The following is a 15,929-nucleotide window of genomic DNA, read 5'->3' as shown; positions in this document are numbered from 1 at the left end:
GCCCTTTTGAAACACTTGACTGATTCGAAAGTGCGGCAATGCAACTCAGCCATCACACTTGATGAATTAATTCATTGTGATTGTTAAAGGTATTACAGTAATTGATTGTGTTCTGGAATTCTCCACAAAAGCAAGAAGACACGTCGTGTGTCTGTGCTTATTTTGGGAAAATGTGACATTTGCATTGTGTCCCGCCTACAAGGCGTTGGAGGAGTGTCTGCTGCTCTTCTAAAGTATTTCACCGGCGAGAGAGAGAACTGGGATGCTCTCAGCATCATCGATGGCCCAGCCACGGGGTGAGTAATACCGAGCACCGACACGAACCGTCACTTCCATCATTCGTTCCATCTCGGGGCTCAAAGTGAAGCCCCGAAGCATAAAACACATCTCACTGTAGAGACCGATACATAGATAAAAGAGAATGAGACTGGTCCATGGCTGCAATGGGGGAGCAGACGGGTGCATGCTGCATGAATCACGCTGTTAGAGGAGCGACACTTCTGATTCGACTTTACAGCTTACGGACTTTGCCATTTAGAGCAACTTTCACCGTTGCGACAAGACAAGGGACGTTTAGCTAACCTCATTTAATCGGTGTTACCGGTTGGGGTTGAATGAATATCTCGAGGTTACATCCGGTTCAGCATCAGACAGTCAAAGCTCCTTATAATGCCTTTTAACCTCCGGCGTCGTCTGGAACTGCGACTCCAACTCTGCTTCTTATAACACTTCGATTAATTAATCTAATGCGAGCTTCTCATCTTCATATCTCACCGTCACACACACAGGCATGTCTACCGGGAGCTGTACAGCAACACTGCCTACAATCGACCATCTCATCGCAGGCGCGGGCGGACACTCTATTTCGTTTATAGTAAACGGGCTTGTCTTGAAAGGCTTTAAAAAAAACAATACAATATGGTAAATTTGTTGTCATTCATCTGCACTGGCGTCGTTTTAATGTAGGGGGCGCTACAGCCCACTAGCTCAGTGAAAGTTAGGCACTTCCTGTCGGACTCGCCAAATTTAAAATGAAACTGCACGGTAACTATGTCGTCAGAATATTTTGCGCAATGCTAAAAATAGCATATGACGGTCTTGTCTCGTCTTAGAAGTTGAAGCCGTTTTTTTATTTTTCAACGAAGCCGACAGGCTAGTTAGCGGTTGTTGCTAAGCTACCAGTGAACGCATGGTACTGCTGAGCTTCGGCTGAGGCTGAGGCTGAGGCCATTGGTGCTGAGAAATCTTGTCACTGCTGCACACTGCAGGTCCCTGCGTTGACTACCCCCTTGTGTTGCCCAACAGTTGAGACAGAAAGTTTGATTTAAAATTGCACGCTTAAATTGGCACCCAAGAACCTCGATAATTGAAATTAAAAATACCCCTAAGTGTCCTGCTACTATATTTGTGTTGTTCCATATGAAATTATGGAGATATATATGCTTTATTAAGACTGAGAGAAAAAGTAAGGAAAATGCAGATTGCCAACAAAGTCTCCCAACAATCAAAGGCAAGATTACAAAAGCAACAGATGAGATGAGATGTTTATCAGGTTTGCTTCTTGAGCTCGTACTCCAATGTTTCCCAACCTTTATTTAGCTAAGGCACACATTTCATGGCAAAGAGTAAAAATGTAACGAGTATATGCAATTAATCCATAATAATGTCACAAATTTTCTTAGTGTAAATAATGGGCTTCTTTAGTTGAACACAAAGCAATTCCGTTCTAGTGGAAGACCACTTAATTATAGATAGATGAGCAAGGACATATTATTTGAAGTAAAAAAAAAATACACATCACAAATTTTCTTAGTGTAAATAATGGGCTTCTTTCGTTGAACACAAAGCAATTTCGTTCTAGTTGAAGACCACTTAATTATAGATAGATGAGCAAGAACATTATTTGAAGTAAAAAAAAAATACACCTTAATGTGTACATAAAAAACAAGGGGATCCTCATCTTCTTTAACATTATGGAAATACTTTATAAATCGTAACTATCTTCGTCAAATTGTTGTCCATAAACCTAGAGTTAATCCTTTGACGATTGCTTAACTGAGGTCTTGTGCTGACATCTCTTGTGAAGTCATGCACAACAGCAAGTTTTTTTTTTTTTTTTTTGGTGTGCATTTTACAGGTCTGAACGTTCATTTCCTATAAAATCCTCCAAATGTCATCTGCAGCCTCATCCCTCAAGTTGTAAAAGGGTTGTAAAAGCTGCATTGGCAGAGATATACAGAGAAAGTAATTCACCTCAGTGGTAAAACAGCGATGATGCAGTATTCACCAAAATTGAATTCATATTTCTCACTGACTGCCTACTGGTGGCTTTGTTCCAGTACCGACAAAGCCTGTTGGTGCGGCAGCATGCAAATACTGAGGCTTTGCTACTGGCTCATTTGAATAGAAAGCAACCATTATGAATGTTATTCATTCCATTGGTGTTGTGGTGATAGTGTTGTCTGAGGTAGACGACTTTGGAGTTTATCGTATTAGATGGTATTTATTGTTTGTATACGCGGAATAGTAATGTCGTTATTCCTTGCAATATGATTATAGAACATATCAGCTTATTTTTACCCATTTGTATGCATTGATCTTTTGACATATGCATTTTCGAAAGCAAGCCATGTTGATCATTTTGGGTCCGATTTTATAGAGTGGTGCAACTATGCGTGAGTTGGATTCTTTAATCTCAATAAAACAAGACAAATTGTACCTCCAGCTGTATGTTTGTCATAGTGGATTTAAATGAGCTCACATCTGTTTTATGTTGTGTTCACAGGGGAACTTAGACTGCGGTTACTCGAGCAGTGGTGCGCAACAGAGTGACCCCATCCACACTTCTCCATTAGGTAATTAGCGCTTGGACTGGAATAACAAAACATAAATTCTTGTGTCGATTGGAGGAGCTTTCATCCGGCACTGTATTTGCTTGCCTCATTCAGCATCAATGCGAACAGCATTTGTTTGACCCCGTTGTGGTGGGAAGGCAAATCACTTCAGACAGCCACTTTAAATCTCCATGTAAATAATCTGTGTGCAACCTTTATCTGCACGTGACAGCGAAAAGGCAGCCATGCCCCCACCTGCTGACATCGTGAAGGTCGCCATCGAATGGCCGGGTGCAAACGCTCAGCTTATTGAGATGGACCAGGTATATGCTTGCCCAAACATTACGAATATCTTCATTTTAGCTATTCTACAAATGTATGCACTCACTGCAAGATCAGATTTTTTTTTCTCTACTTTTATTTCTGTCCGTAATATATCTAACCACGGTTTTACGTATATTTATTTTTTTAGGTTTTATATATGGGTGGTCTAACGGTATGTTTAAATGCTGACCCGGTTCGAGAATCAGTATTTTCTTCCAGTAACAATCAATCACCAGATTTCACTGCTTATAATATTGCAAACATATTGCAGAGATGAAAGAAACAACTTGACGGAGATTTGTGCTGTCGTTTGTGTGTAAATGTATTTCGAGTGGTGTAACACAGCCATGCGATTCAGAGCCCTTGACACCCTTAAAATGCATCCATTTCAAAAGCATTTATTACCGATAATCTGTCAAAATGTCAATGCAACACACTACTGTTACCTAAACGTGATAATACGTCGCCAGAAAAAAAAAAGTTAAATTAGTTTCCTTCTGTGTGCAAGAGGTGGCTCCTATGATTTACGATTGCAATGTCCTGCGTACTGCCACCAGAACGACTTTAGTATGTTGAACCAGAAGTTCAATGGGTACCACACAAAGCACGATGTTAACATTTGCTGAAAAAAAAAAAAAAAAAAAGTGTTTTAGTGGTATCTGTCTCCGTGCTGCTGAGCCAGAATCAAATTTCCACCTTGTAGATAATGAAAAATTCTTCTCTCTAAGCTCTGACTACATTTATGGGTTTAATACTTTCTGCCTTTTCTGTTTGTAGAAAAGACCTTTGACCTCAATCATCCGTGAAGTCTGTGACGGGTAAGCATCTTCTCTATTTTGGTATTTCAGTCACTGTTTTTAGGTTTTAGCGAAGGGAGTCATGTTGACATCACTGTTTGCTTGCAGTAAGTTATAAAAAAAAAAAAAATCCATAGTTGAATGAATCATACACACATCCCAATGATGAGACATGCAAGAGGTGGGTAGCATGAGAGTGTGCTGTTTGATTTATTGCTGGTCCTTGGCAGAGGTTTGAACTCTATTGAGTGTCTTTCTGTTTTTGTTTTTGTTTTGGCCTGTTTGTTGTTTGTGTTTTATTTCGTCTAAGGGATGTCTTATGCAAAATAATGCAGCGATAGAATTAAATGATGTTGTCGTGGCATATTTGCCTGACTTCTGCGCAGGCCGCGGGGGTTCAGTTCCCATTTAGTGATGGTGTGAATGGTTGTCTGTCTATACATGGCGACTAATCCAGGGTATAGTTTGCTTGATGTCAACTGGGATTGGTGCTCTTCGCAACCTTGAACACAATAAGCGAACTAAAAAAAAAAATGGATGCATTATAATGGTGAAATCAATTAGCATATGTTATTACCCATAAACTCAAATGTATGCATGCATCCTTTTCGTCCCCTCAAGTGTAATTCTATTTAGGTCATCTCTGATTTTATATATGAACGCTCTTTCCTCTCTCGAAATGAATGCATAACGCCAGTAGATGTGATTTTTTTTTTTCTTCTTCCGCTGCGAAGCTTTAAAAAGGTGGATACAGCGTTAACATGTACACGTTGACCTGCTTCTGTATTCAACAAATGCGCTCGTTCATAAAACATTTGGTGACGCTTTTTTTCTCCCCTTAAGTAGACTTCAACCGTGGGTTGTTGACTATAAAGACCACGCTGAGGATTATGATGCAAGAAGACCGCAATGAGAAGGCTCACAAACTCCACCGGCATCAGCTCAAACCTAAAAAAATGCATTCTCGAGCTTCTTATGAGGATTTATGACTTTTTGCCATTGTCGCTCCTTTCCAGCCTTACACACTGCCGCGTTTTCACAACTCTGACCAATAAAAATCCTCAGCTGCAAATACCCACACAAAATTTCTCCATCGTCGTGGCCTCAGTTTCCCCACTGGCGGACACACAGCGACTTGTTGCAGCCTTTTGTGAATGTTCACCTTCCATTATGGCGATCGTTTACTTGGTGTCTAAGGGGTACATTCCATTTCTCAATTTTCAGATGGTCTTTATCAGGCTCTGAACAGTTTGCTCTGCGATATGCCGATGGTCCTCAGCTTTATATCACTGAACAGGTAAGCGTCAATATTCCCCCCCTCGCCCTCACCCACTATTCTGTGATCATAACAGAAGCGAGCGGCGAACCTCTGCTTTTTTTTTCTTTAGAGTCGCAGTGAAATAAAGAACGGGACCATCCTTCGATTAGCCATTTCACCCGTGAGTAACATTTAGCTCGACTTTCTTTTGGATTAGAATAAGTCAATGATGGAAAAGATGATCGAACCCAAGTGCAACGTCAGCACATATGACCTCACTTTTTCTCGTGTAGTTCGGTCAGCGTGTCTTGTCAAACGTGCGAGTGCGGCTCGGTGGACTGAGATTGGCCTCTACAAGTCTGAGAGGAGTTGTTTTTCTGAGCAGCACTCACTAATTATGCGTAACCGTTTTGTTTCACTCCCAACCAGATTCTCACACCTCCGGCACAACATCGACAACAAAAGATGCATGTCGGTGCAGACAAAAACAGCGCGGTTTTTCATGTACTCCTGTCTTTTTGTGCGGCGACATGTTTTTATTTGATCTTTTACTTCCATTTTATGTGTGTTCTCAATTCCTTCATTTTCTGGATGTCCTCTCCATTTCCGCATTTTTTAAGTCACAGTTCAGAAATATTCATTCGGGAATGGTGTTTGACGCCATTTATGGACACGATTATCCATCACTCAATCTCTGAAATGTTTTTTTTTTTTTTTTTTAAAGAAGATTTGAGAATTTCTCTTGGAAATGTCTGAACACTAGAATGCTGTCTGGAGTTCTGCCACATGGTGGCTATGCAGCTGTTTTCTGATCATTTACGTCCTGTTGTTTTACACTTAATTTTACCTAAGTTACTGAAAGAGAGGTTTAACACCAAAAACTTCGATGCTCTTAACCCATTTTTGAACAGGACATTGTTTAATCGCAAGGCTAATCCCAGGCACTAATTCTTAACATGGCCGTTCGTGCTCTTTTGTTTTTTTTCTTTAAGTTTTGAATAATACGTGGGGAAATTTTAGCGATGCTACTTTTAAGTCAGGTATGTTGTTCAGTTTTTGCGGCGGGAGAGTCGCTGGAATCAAAGTTTGGGGACTGCATCATTTATAACAAAAGCAAATGTTGTGCATTGTTATCATGTCAGTGCTATGAAAATATTTTCATTATTTTATAGTTGATTTTTTAAAAAATAATAATTTCTATTTTTGCAATTGCAATGCCTTGATTTGAGTGACATGAGCACATTTCAGTCATTTCCATGAATGCAGTCGTACAGAATGCTAAATGTGAAATAATTCTTCAAATGTAACATATTATATCATGTCCATAAAGCCCCACCACCCATGGATTGTGCAGACGGTCTGAGTGTTATGCCTGGTCGGGGCAAATTGCCCGAAAATGTCAATTTATGAAACAGCAGTGACTCAGAGGCACATCGTTCGATTCCCGCTCTGTCCAAGCCATGTGTCGTCTCCTCGGGCTAGACACTTCACCCGGCTTGTCTCCAGTGCCACTCGCACCGGTGTACGGCTCGGTCTGAATGTTTGATGGTGGTCGGAGGGGCCTCGGGTGCACACTGGCAGCTACGCTTCCATCAGCCTGTCCTCGGGCAGCTGTGGCTGGTTCAGCGGCACCGCAGTGTGAATGTGCGAGTGCATGAATAATGTATCCGTTTGTGAACGCTTCTCGTGATTCAGCAAAGGGGGCCTTATAAATCCGATGCATCATTATTGAACACCTGAAATACCTTCAGTTATTTGCCCACATTGTTTTTATTAGTTATCGGTTATGCATTTACTGTCAGCTCATATGGAAGCAGTTTGTCGGATGGTGGCCTTTACCCAATGATGGTTTCTTCTTGTGGCTGACAGGGCCGTGCTGCTCGTCAACTCCTGGAGCGTATCCAATCCCATGGGATTGACGCTCGCTTAGAGGCTCTAAAGGAGCTGGCCAAGCTGTCCGCAGACCCCACGTTTGCCGCGGAGTTTATCAATATGGAGGGGATTGGGACCTTGGCCCGCCTGGTCGAGAGCGGCACCCAGTGAGATTCTCCCTTTTAATTTTTGGGCTTTTGTCGTGTCAGTGTAGATGTTCCAAATGATCACGAATCCCTCCTTCGTTATCATGTAATGTTGTATGCTGGAGATTGAATGTATTTTTTTTTTAAAATCATTTCTATACAGGTGCAGGTTAAATGAGATGAATGTTCTCTTCTTAACTGCAGCTTTGGCGAAATGCTGGCGTTCACTCTCACTGCATTTCTGGAGTTAATGGATCACGGCATTGTATCCTGGGATCTTATCTCGCTCTCCTTCATCAAGCAGGTGCCTCACATCATCCCACACTTCACAGTTGCATATTCTCAACTTGCGGTACCGTAGTCCTTGTTGTTTGCTCGCTTTGATTTAACTTTGACCTTCCTTACTTCCTACACAGCGGAAATGAGTGGGTGCTGTTGCCTAGCAACTCCTCGGATTATCCGGAGCTCATTCAGTGTGCGCGCGCGTGTGCGTGTCGATTTTCTGAAAGCTTTACTATGGCCCTGGGAGTTTCTCAAAGTAAACAAGTATAACTTTTGTTGAAACGTTTCATCGCTAACGAGGAAGTTCCCGTCCCCAGTGTCATTGCTCTAATAATGATTCACAACCAGTGTATGCTGCAGAGTTTTTATATCGCGCCCCCATCCCCCTTCGCTTCTTCTGTCTTCCCCAAAGATCGCAGGCTATGTGAACCAGCCCATGGTGGATGTGTCCATCCTGCAGCGCTCACTGGCCATCCTGGAGAGCATGGTACTCAACAGCCACAGCCTCTACCACCGGGTGGCTCAGGAGATCACCGTGGGACAGCTCATCGGGCACCTGCAAGTGTGAGCACACACACATGCACAGGGGCTTTTTGCTCTCTGATTTGGGGCCGGAGGATTGAAGTTGTGCGAGCTTGATGTGTTCTTGTGGCGCTGTTTTAAAAAAAAAAAAAAAAAAATGCATCAAGAATGCCTCGAAGGGAAGGCATCGGTTGTTCAGCAAGCCTGCCATGAATGTAAACTTTATCAAATGCGAAACTATCAATGTAGGGTTAAATGAAGAATCTTGTGGGATTTGTGAGTGTGTTCAAGTGATTTGTGTTGTACACCATTTTGTGGTCAGGTATGTGGAGCAAGATACTTCTAACAGGATTATTTTGTTGCTTGATACCCTTTTCAGGTCAAACCAAGAGATTCAGACTTATGCCATTGCCCTCATCAATGCTCTTTTCCTGAAAGCACCCGAGGATAGACGGCAGGTCAGTTCACCAAAGTGCAAAAAAAAAAAAAAAAAAAATCATATGGCATCAACATAAGAGTGTAGATAACTACAACTCTCATCATGAACTTCGACTGTTCGACTTTATCTTTTTTGCTCATCAGCCGCTGTGGCTGGTGGATTCCCAGAGTTACTAGCAACTCTGCATTATTACTAGACATAATTGTGTTGTTGAATAATGCACAAGTGCCATTTTGGTAAAATGGGTCAAAGATAATAAAAACAAAAGTTACACGCATGCACACCAAACACGACTTCGCATAGCACGGTGTTTGCGGAGGTAAATGTGGTCCAGCGTAGGGACGTAACGACATCCAAACGTTATCACGATATGAATTTCAAAATACAGTAAATATCACCATATTGTGGGGAAGTTGGCGATACAAAAAAAAAAAATCTCACAATACGTGTTGTCCTTCCTTTCTGTGCATGCCGTGTCAGTGATGTATTTCTGTATCTCATTGTCCATGTGTGCACTTTTTACTTTCACCACTGCGCATCCACCTCCTCCTCCCCTCCCTTGAACCTGGAGGAGGTGTACGCTAACCCGCTGGAGCAGCACCTTACCGTGAGTACACACCAGCATCTCATATCATCCTCACCACTCTGCGGGGCCTTCACGCCCTCCCTTTTTCTTTGTTTAAAGCTGCCGCACTCTCCATGCAAATGCGGGCAGAACATCCGCTCGACTGTGCTGTGCACACATTCGTGTTGGTTCAAATTGTCATGTTGCAGTCGAAGGTGTGAAGAAGAGGCAAAACCGGTTTTGACTCGATTAGACTTTATAATTGCGCGCTATGGCAGTGCAGATTGAGTTTTTCCTCATTCAACTTTTTTTTTCTTTCTTTCTGTTTGATGCCTCTTTGCTCTCAGGAAATGGCAAGCACCTTGGCCCAGAAGCACTTGCGGTCCATCATTCTTAACGTGAGTCGTCCTCGTGTGCTAACATAAATAGAATGACCGAGTATGTCTATTGAGAGATTGCTGATCAACGCGGTGTTCTTCAAATGATATAATCCCCACTTTAAATGCCGCTTGACGTGACATTCCAAATATTATGCTCAACCGTATTTTAAGTGTTCCTCCAACCGAGGCGTGGACGCTCCACGCTTCAGACCAGCTGCTCAGCCACAGTGGAAAGATTGACTAACGGGAAGCGTGTTGAAGCAGAACTATCAAATGTGATATGGCATGAAGTCTATGGAGTGGGGGAAAAAAAAAAACCCTCTCAGCTCTCAGTATGATTCCTTTGGCACCAACTTGTGTGGAAGTGCTTCCCTGAGCTGGCTGCAAATGAGGAAGACAGTGCAGTGTTATTTCCTGGAGCAGTTGCAGCATTGTGAGCTCTCCGGAACCAAATCCTCCAAGACTGCGACCCCATTATGACGGCTGTTGGACCATAGCAGTGTCTGTGTCCTAATTTGCCTAAGCCCAAATAGCCAGTTTTGCATGTATGGCTTGTCGTTGGACCAAAATTTCACAATGTGGCAAAAGTAATGAGACAACATCTACTAATCCAGTCATGATTAAATCAAAGTGTGTTCAAAACAACTCAGTTGTATGGATAATTAATCCCAAAGACTTGTCTGTGCGACAAGTTTGGAGAAGGCTGCTATCTGCTCTTCTAGCATGAACCCATACGTCCATGATGGCACGCTTGGAGAAGTGTGGTGTGAAAGAACAGTTGCAACTGCTAAAAACACTCAAATAAGAGCCACAGTAAATGTGACTGAAAAGTGAACCCTTCAAGACTTAGAAATCAGGCTGATAAAATAAGAAATGCTGCACGACTTAAAACGGCAATCAAACAAAAATTCCCACAGACAAATGTCCTTTTCTCCTTCCAGCACGTCATACGAGGAAATCGACCAATCAAAGCAGAGATGGCCCATCAGCTGTACGTGCTGCAGGTGTTGACCTTTAATCTTTTGGAGGAACGAATGATGACCAAAATGGATCCGAATGACAAGGTAAAAATGAAAAAGTCTGCTTTTTGCCTTTACTTGATGAAACATAATGATTTGAAAATCCAGGAAACATGTGGCCAAAGATGTTTTTCGAGAATACATAAAGCATAGATTACATTTTGGGTGTGCATGTAATGTAATTACCGGGCTGAAATATTGCACGAGCTAGAAAGAAACAATTATTTTATTCAAATGTACAGTACCTGGGATGGAAAAAAATGTGAATGCTCGACAAAAACGTGATAACTGTGTATAAAACAGCTCATTGTATCGATGCGGCAAATTCATTTTTGGTGGTTTCTGTGACTCAGACCCAAAGGGATGTCATTTTCGAGCTGCGGAGGATTGCCTTTGATGGAGAAAATGACCCCACCGGCACAGAAAAAAGAAAGGCGTTGTATGCTAAGGATTATAAAATGCTAGGTTTCACAGTAAGTTGCCTGTGATCACAACAGAATAGAAATATTTACGTTGATATATATATTTTTTAAATCTATATTTCCTTTTCAAACGTAGAACCATGTGAACCCTGCTATGGATTTCACTCAGACTCCCCCAGGGATGCTCGCTTTGGACAACATGCTGTACCTGGCCAAGGTGCATCAAGACACGTACATCCGTGTAAGTTCCGACTCGCGGCAGGGCGCCGCTCCACTCAAAGGTGTGCGCAGATCACATGTTAACCCGTCTTCCAAATCATGGCAGATTGTTCTTGAAAACAGTAGTCGCGAAGATAAGCACGAGTGTCCCTTCGGCCGGTGTGCCATCGACCTCACTCGGATACTCTGCGAGATACTCCAAGTTGGAGAATTGCGTAAGTGCAGTAGACTGTGGTGGGAAATGACATCATCTGGTGAGTTGGGGAAGGAAATCCATGCCTGACAAATGTTGTTGTTTTTGTTGTTGTTGTTGCTTCAAAAGCTAATGAGGGCTGCAACGACTACCATCCCATGTTCTTCACTCACGACCGAGCATGGGAGGAATTCTTCTGCATCTGCATCCAGCTGCTCAATAAAACCTGGAAGGAGATGAGAGCCACCTCCGAGGACTTTAATAAAGTCAGTAAGGTCTTCACTAGCATGCGCCTAAATGTGTCCATGGACAATCTTACAGTCGGATTGTGTGCAGTATGGCTCATTTTCAAATTTTGGCTACATTTTCGTCATTGTCTAGTTTTCAAGCAAATTGCACAACGCAGCAAGAGATGTATTCATTTTCAATTTCAAGTTTCAAGTAGGGGTTAAATTGTTCATGTATTCCTCTCCAAACAAGAAGGCCAGGTTAACCCCTGAGAAAAAAACGGAAAAAGAAGTCATGATTTATGACTGTGGTTTTATTTTGCGTGACTTTAGACTTGCACTGCGTCATACGACGAGGCGTTATTACGATTGTAGTTTTATCTCAAATTTGGGTCACCGTTTTAACTACTTTGCGGGAACTGCGTGGCTTGTGTTGGATTGCTTGTTATTTTGTTCAGTTTCCAAGCTTCACGTAGGAGCCGAGTAACTCCTATTGTGCGGAAGGTTTGTTGGTTTTCTCAGAGTGAGAGCTGCGTGATATCACATTTCCATCGCTCAGCGTGGAAGTCAACAAAGTGTGTGTCCTTGTAAAATGCTGCTCGCTGCCTGTGCTTGTATGTGTGCGTGTGCGTGTGCATACAATTCTGTGAGAATCCCACGAGAGTAGGCGGCTGAAAAGCTTTTGCTTCAATTAATATTACACGACAGCTAAATTCTTAATGTTGCCGACTGCAGTTCAGAGCGCTTCCTCCACATCGACACCTCTCGAGTCGCTGCAGTCTATTGTTACGAAATTAGCACAGATAGTTTATTTTTGGGGACAGTTTGAATACAAATGAGTTGAGATGAGCAAAAGTTGTTTGCGGACAGAATTTGTTTTGAAATGAGAAGTCAAGCGCGTGGCTCACTCTTGATTAAAAAAATGCAAATTCTTCTGAGGACGACATGCGTTCCAAGCAGGTCATGCAGGTGGTCCGAGAGCAGATCACCAGGGCCCTGGCCATGAAGCCCTCGTCCTTAGACCAGCTGAAGAACAAGCTGCGAGGTCTCAGCTACTCAGAGATCCTGCGATTACGACAGTCTGAAAGAATGAGCCAGGATGACTTTCAGTCTCCGCCCATCATGTCAGTGTCACGTCAAACATCTTTTTTTTTTTTTTTCTTTTTTTTAGCCATGTCAATCCACACACTTCTAAAATGGTTTCCAAAACAAATCATTCTGTGTAACGTCATTTATGCCATCTGTGCGAGGCAGTGAGTTGCGAGAGAGAATCCAGCCTGAGATTCTGGAGCTCATTAAACAGCAACGACTCAATCGGCTGTGCGAGGGCAGCTGTTTCCGAAAAGTGGGAAACCGCCGAAGGCAAGGTACCACATCAATACAATCACTTGGCTTTTTTTTTTTTATTTTTTCACACAGTTAGTGTGGCTTCTGGTGACTCTGTTGAGCTAAGCATTTCTTCCTGTGTTACAGAGAAATTTTGGTTCTGCAGACTCTCCCTTAATCACAAAGTGCTGCACTACGGGGACTTGGATGAATCACCTCAGGGTGAAGTGCCTTTTGAGATGCTCAGCGACAAGAGTAAGAGTCTCTTTTTCTTTTTTACTGAATCTCTTCGATCGGAAGATCCCATTACAAAATGCAATACGCTACATTGTTGCGAAAATGTCCGTGAGCGATTTTATGGACGCGCAGGTTACATTCAAGTGAATGGGAGCTGATATGGGACCGAGCTGCGTTCCCAAGAAACATCAGTATTAACAAAAATAGTAAAATATTTACATTTCATTTCACTAAATTAATTTTGTATTGAGCAAGATGACAGATTTGTATGTTTAAAAGAAAGAATTCATATTGTAAGTTTTGGTAGAAGCTCAAATTGCTTGACTTTTGAGGTCGATGTTTTGAATTTAAGAACTGGTCAATTTGCAATGACTTTGAATCCAGTATATCATGTGAGCTTCTTTTGATAACTATTGCATTCTTTATGCCGCAAGACCATAATTGGAGAAGCTCGCATTATAAAATAATCATCCTTTTTGCACATGGCATTTGTTTTCTTTGTAGTCCCCGTCTCCGACATCAAGTCTGTGGTGACTGGGAAGGACTGCCCTCATATGAAAGAGAAAAGTGCTCTGAAACAAAACAAGGTAAGTGTTCGTCAAGTTAAAGTCAGTCCCATCTTATCATGAGATTGAAATACAGTACACTTGGCCCCTAATCTGTTTGAGAACGCACCTCAAATACTCCACTCAGGACAATACAGTATGGGCCAAGGTAGTGCTCTACTCGGAACAGTTTTCTACTAATATACACATTTTCAGGATTTGTTTTACCAAAGTGAGAACCCTCTGACTCAATTTACTGTGATTGTCTTCGCTGGCCTTGTCCCAGGAGGTGCTGGAGTTGGCTTTCTCTGTCCTTTATGATCCGGATGAGACTCTCAACTTTGTTGCGCCCAACAAGTATGAGGTAGGCTGACATGAGAACATCAGTGTTTTTGTACCATTGTGTTCCGTACGGAATTAAAGCTTCTTTAAATTGATTTTTTTTTCTCTACTCGGTGAAAACAAATCAGTCTCGAAAAAATATAATAACGTTATTTCTATTTCACAAGATGCATTTTGCTAAAAAAAAAAAAAAAAAAAGAGGAAATAAATAATAATAATAATCCTATTTCTGTCTGGTCAATGTTTGGCCCTAAGAACAATAAATAACTAAATGGGGTTTCCCAGGAAATACCAAACATTAAAATTGTGACTTGTACAATTGTATTTCATCATTTGGAATTTAAAAAAATGCAGCTTTAAAGATGGATTCCCCCAAACCATATAACATAAGCATATGCTGTAGTTGGAGTTATAACAACAGTTTTTCCTCTTGATTAGCAAGCTGGCGGACATCCATATGTTCAAAAATCACCCAGCCCGATCGCCGCATCTTCCCGACCATTTTGAAATTCCATGTGGATGTTTTGTTTTTTTTTCCTAAAATGTTTCATACACTGGAAAAGAGAGCTTCTGGTGATTGCTTTGCTGCAACACTTGGTTGCATGTCACACCCTCTTGTGACCCGTGATTCTTGAGATCGTCTCGGGTCTCGACGTTTTTCTGTAGAGCAGTATTGCATCTGGACCGTCATCCCGGCCGGGTCTGTACGTTTGTTTTTATTTCCTGTGGAGCAGTATTGCATCTGGACGGACGGCCTGTGCGCACTACTGGGCAGAGAGATGAGCAGCGACCTGACACGCAGTGACCTCGACACACTTATCAGCATGGAGATGAAGCTCCGCCTCCTGGACCTTGAGAACATCACAATCCCGGAGGCCCCGCCCCCTGTTCCGAAGGAGCCAAGCTCTTATAATTTCACTTACAACTATAGCTGAGATGTGTTGATTGTAAAGCAATTTAGCAACGGTCAAGAATGTGCATATTATCTCTTTCAACGAATCCTGCAGTGTGCTATTTCGAAAAGGCTACAGTGGAACCTCTAAAAGCGATGTTCTGATTTCAAAAGTGTGATTTTTCCAGACACAAATTTATCTCAGGCAATGTTTTAATTAACCTCAAAACTAGCTGTAATGGAATTCTAAATTCAAGTAAACATTGCATATTCAAACTAAATTTATGTACAGTAAATTTGAAAATTCACCGATCCACGGATTTTATTTTTTTTAAACCTCTGTTAATCAATAAGATATTTACCCCGCTCCAAATCCATAAAAGTAATATAGTTGACCCCTGCAGACTAATTTTTTGGCACCTGGAAGTCACATAGTTGCGTTTTTTTTTTTTTTAAGTCTGTTTTCTTTTCCAATGCAATTCAGTCAGCATCAATTATACTCAGATTTTCACGGGGCGACCCTCTGCTAATTAAAAAAAAAATTTATGGTGGTACCATGTACTTCTTGTGGTGCCTTGGTGCCAAGAAACTATGTGAAACTGTATTGAGGAGCTTCATTTAGAGAATCGTAGTGCTTTTCCGACATCTTCTGTCACACTGCCGGTCGGAAGTATAGGAACATGAGATCCGCGGACATATTTAGGTCACCAGCAGTTATCGCCAGCTCATTTCATGAGGGTACCCCTTTGTTTTCTGTTGGCACAGCGGCCAAGAGCAGTGACAAGGCTCCGGTCCCACACGGATCGCCATTTCCTTCGTGATGCGAGATGTGAGTGTCGCATTTAAAGGAAGGAGTGGAGCCACTTCCATTGGTGGCGAATGCAGTCGGCGGTGTTCATGGCTCGCGCGCGTCTGTGAAATTGCCAATGCCATCTCGAACCCGCCTCCGCATTGATTTCTAATGCGCGTCACACCGCACATGCAGCGGTTCCAAAAATTAGAGCCCTTGTTTAATTCTTGAGCGGAAGTCTCACAAGATTTAGGTGTTCAACCTCCCAACACTAGTTTTGAATTTGAGGATTTTTTTT

At 42.1% G+C, this 15,929-nt stretch overlaps 1 protein-coding gene across 5 annotated transcripts; it reads left to right on the top strand.

Moving 5' to 3' along the window:
- Window positions 1-215: 215 nt before the first annotated feature.
- elmo2 (engulfment and cell motility 2) lies at window positions 216-15,042 on the top strand. Of its 5 annotated transcripts, none has more exons than XM_019881221.1 (23): window positions 216-296; window positions 2,786-2,855; window positions 3,067-3,157; window positions 3,936-3,976; window positions 5,180-5,252; window positions 5,344-5,394; window positions 7,083-7,252; window positions 7,436-7,535; window positions 7,926-8,071; window positions 8,415-8,493; window positions 9,046-9,081; window positions 9,387-9,437; window positions 10,361-10,483; window positions 10,792-10,911; window positions 10,997-11,101; window positions 11,186-11,294; window positions 11,402-11,538; window positions 12,460-12,623; window positions 12,754-12,866; window positions 12,973-13,080; window positions 13,567-13,649; window positions 13,894-13,971; window positions 14,684-15,042. In XM_019881221.1, the coding sequence occupies exons 3-23, from the start codon at window positions 3,080-3,082 to the stop codon at window positions 14,882-14,884; spliced, it is 2,166 nt and encodes a 721-aa protein (XP_019736780.1). In that variant the 5' UTR covers window positions 216-296; window positions 2,786-2,855; window positions 3,067-3,079; the 3' UTR covers window positions 14,885-15,042. The 5 variants fall into 5 exon arrangements, with proteins under 5 accessions (XP_019736780.1, XP_019736778.1, XP_019736782.1 ...); XM_019881219.1 differs by having other exon boundaries at window positions 7,926-8,077; XM_019881220.1 differs by lacking the exon at window positions 216-296 and adding an exon at window positions 316-1,044 and having other exon boundaries at window positions 7,926-8,077.
- The last annotated feature ends 887 nt before the right edge of the window (window positions 15,043-15,929 follow it).

This window comes from Hippocampus comes, unplaced genomic scaffold, assembly GCF_001891065.2.
Source record: "Hippocampus comes isolate QL1 unplaced genomic scaffold, H_comes_QL1_v1.1 scaffold68, whole genome shotgun sequence".
In the NCBI taxonomy this organism is placed as follows: Eukaryota; Metazoa; Chordata; class Actinopteri; order Syngnathiformes; family Syngnathidae; genus Hippocampus; species Hippocampus comes.
The sequence above is the reverse complement of the archived record's forward strand: the minus strand, read 5'-3'. Positions and strand labels throughout refer to the sequence as shown.

Excerpts from the sequence above, each read along its gene's own strand:
- elmo2 (XM_019881219.1), top strand. The coding sequence starts at position 3,080 with ATGCCCCCACCTGCTGACATCGTGAAGGTCGCCATCGAATGGCCGGGT. Across the intron at positions 5,253-5,343 it reads AGCTTTATATCACTGAACAG|AGTCGCAGTGAAATAAAGAA; the intron begins GTAAGCGTCAAT and ends TTTTTTCTTTAG. Across the intron at positions 9,082-9,386 it reads CGCTGGAGCAGCACCTTACC|GAAATGGCAAGCACCTTGGC; the intron begins GTGAGTACACAC and ends CTTTGCTCTCAG.